The sequence below is a fragment of the Antrostomus carolinensis genome, unplaced genomic scaffold (assembly GCF_000700745.2).
Source record: "Antrostomus carolinensis isolate BGI_N321 unplaced genomic scaffold, ASM70074v2 scaffold40652, whole genome shotgun sequence".
Classification (NCBI taxonomy): domain Eukaryota; kingdom Metazoa; phylum Chordata; class Aves; order Caprimulgiformes; family Caprimulgidae; genus Antrostomus; species Antrostomus carolinensis.
This window is the reverse complement of record NW_010298390.1, coordinates 54,858-56,492: the sequence shown is the minus strand read 5'-3', so window position 1 is coordinate 56,492 and position 1,635 is coordinate 54,858. Positions and strand designations below refer to the sequence as shown.

At 40.6% G+C, this 1,635-nt stretch overlaps 1 protein-coding gene across 1 annotated transcript in view; it reads right to left on the bottom strand.

Moving 5' to 3' along the window:
* Positions 1 to 743: 743 nt before the first annotated feature.
* LOC104520678 (protein phosphatase 1H) overlaps positions 744 to 1,635 on the bottom strand; it is a gene marked incomplete at its 5' end in the record, with an annotated part of 54,021 nt that continues 53,129 nt past the window's right edge. Inside the window, one exon of the mRNA XM_010162430.2 lies at positions 744 to 891. Within this exon, the coding sequence (XP_010160732.2) occupies positions 744 to 891 (148 nt within the window). The remainder of the gene's footprint in view (positions 892 to 1,635) is intronic.

Genomic DNA, 1,635 nt, shown 5'->3' with positions numbered 1-1,635 from the left:
ACAACAGGGAATCTTGACAAGTAACTCCTCACACCAGAATAGATCTTGCCACACAGGACTGTGACCCATTTCTCCTGGACAATTTTGGAGGTGGCTGTTTTAGCTGCAGTAAACAGGCATAGTCACACTGAAAACAATTTCAGTTTTCCCACTAAAATACAGGCGTATAGTCTACTGAAGAAGAGATAGGAGAGGAAAATGGGGGTTCAAAGGATTACACAAGTTTGAAGTTGTCCATAGGTAAGTCATGAATGCAACTTTTTGACAGAAGAAAACTCTTGAGTCTCATATATGGATATATAGATATTTTTAAATGAGATGTGACCCAAGTCACCTTCTGAATATTTAGCGGTAGATTTCAGTAGCCTCTTTGGCTTCTGATACCTACTTCTACTTTCACAACTGAAATGGCTCTTCCAAGCTACATGGTAAAGTGAGAAAAAAACTATTTCCCTCCCTGGAGGGATGACAGAATCCATAATATGCTAGCAGCATTTAAATCCCATTCCTGTTAAGCACCAAAACCATTTCTATAGGGAAATTATAATCTTAAGGGTTATCTTTAATCATATACAGTATATGTGCAGAGCCCTACCTTTCGGGCAGAAAAATACCCCTCCAGCATTAGTTCTGAGTACATTACATCAATTGGAAGTGTCCTGGTCAGATCACAAAAAACATATTGTCTCTTACAGGCCCTTCTCAAAAAGATCCTCATCCTATAACCACTCTTGATGCTACTTTCACGACTGTCTGTTCCCATGTATTAAAGGGATGACGTAGACAGAGATGTCGTCTCCAGAGCCCAGCCTGTCGTTGGATATTCGCCAGCCCCGATCCTTCAGGACTCCCCTGGCTCGCATCACCAGGTCCTGCGCCGCCAGCGTGTACCTGTGGAAAAGGCAGAATAGAGGCAGGGAGTGCTTGTCTTTGTGAGGAAAGTGGGTTTTCACAGCCTGCCAGATTTACTGTTGTGAGCTACCATGACAAGCTTCCCAGTGTTTTAGAAGCAGGCAGGAGAAATGCAAACCATGGCACACCCACAAAGCAACCCCTTCCAGTTCAGTGATGGCTCCTGTCTGAGAATCTGAAGGTATCTGACAGGCACGGATCGATCAAAAGTCACCCATCATCTTGGGTGCCTGGCTTCACACGTTTTCAGAAAAATATTAAAACACTTGCCTTAACAAATCTGCTTTTTAGGAGTAGTCTGAAAAAACTGAGGACCCAAAATAACACTGCCTGTTGTTGAAAACTACATCCTTGTGGCCTGAAACATCTGAAGGTAAATACGGGTCAATTATTTCAGAGACAAATCATAACAAAGAAAATGATTTGAAAGTAATAGAGCACTAAAAATAAAAACCAAATTACACTTTAAACTAAGTAGACTAACTTGTCTGTAAGAATGACTTTTAAATTTCTTTAATTCTGAAACTGGAAAAGAAAACTTACCGTTAATACAACCAGATTAACAAAGTCCCACAGTCCTTTCACATTTATAAGTTCAATGAAAACTGTGTGAACATGAGTTGTTAAATGCTTAATTTAGTGAAAAACCAGGTTTCATGTTGCTTCAAAACACCCAGCCCGTGCTGGGCTGAATGGCATTTGATTTATGCGAGTTATTTTCTG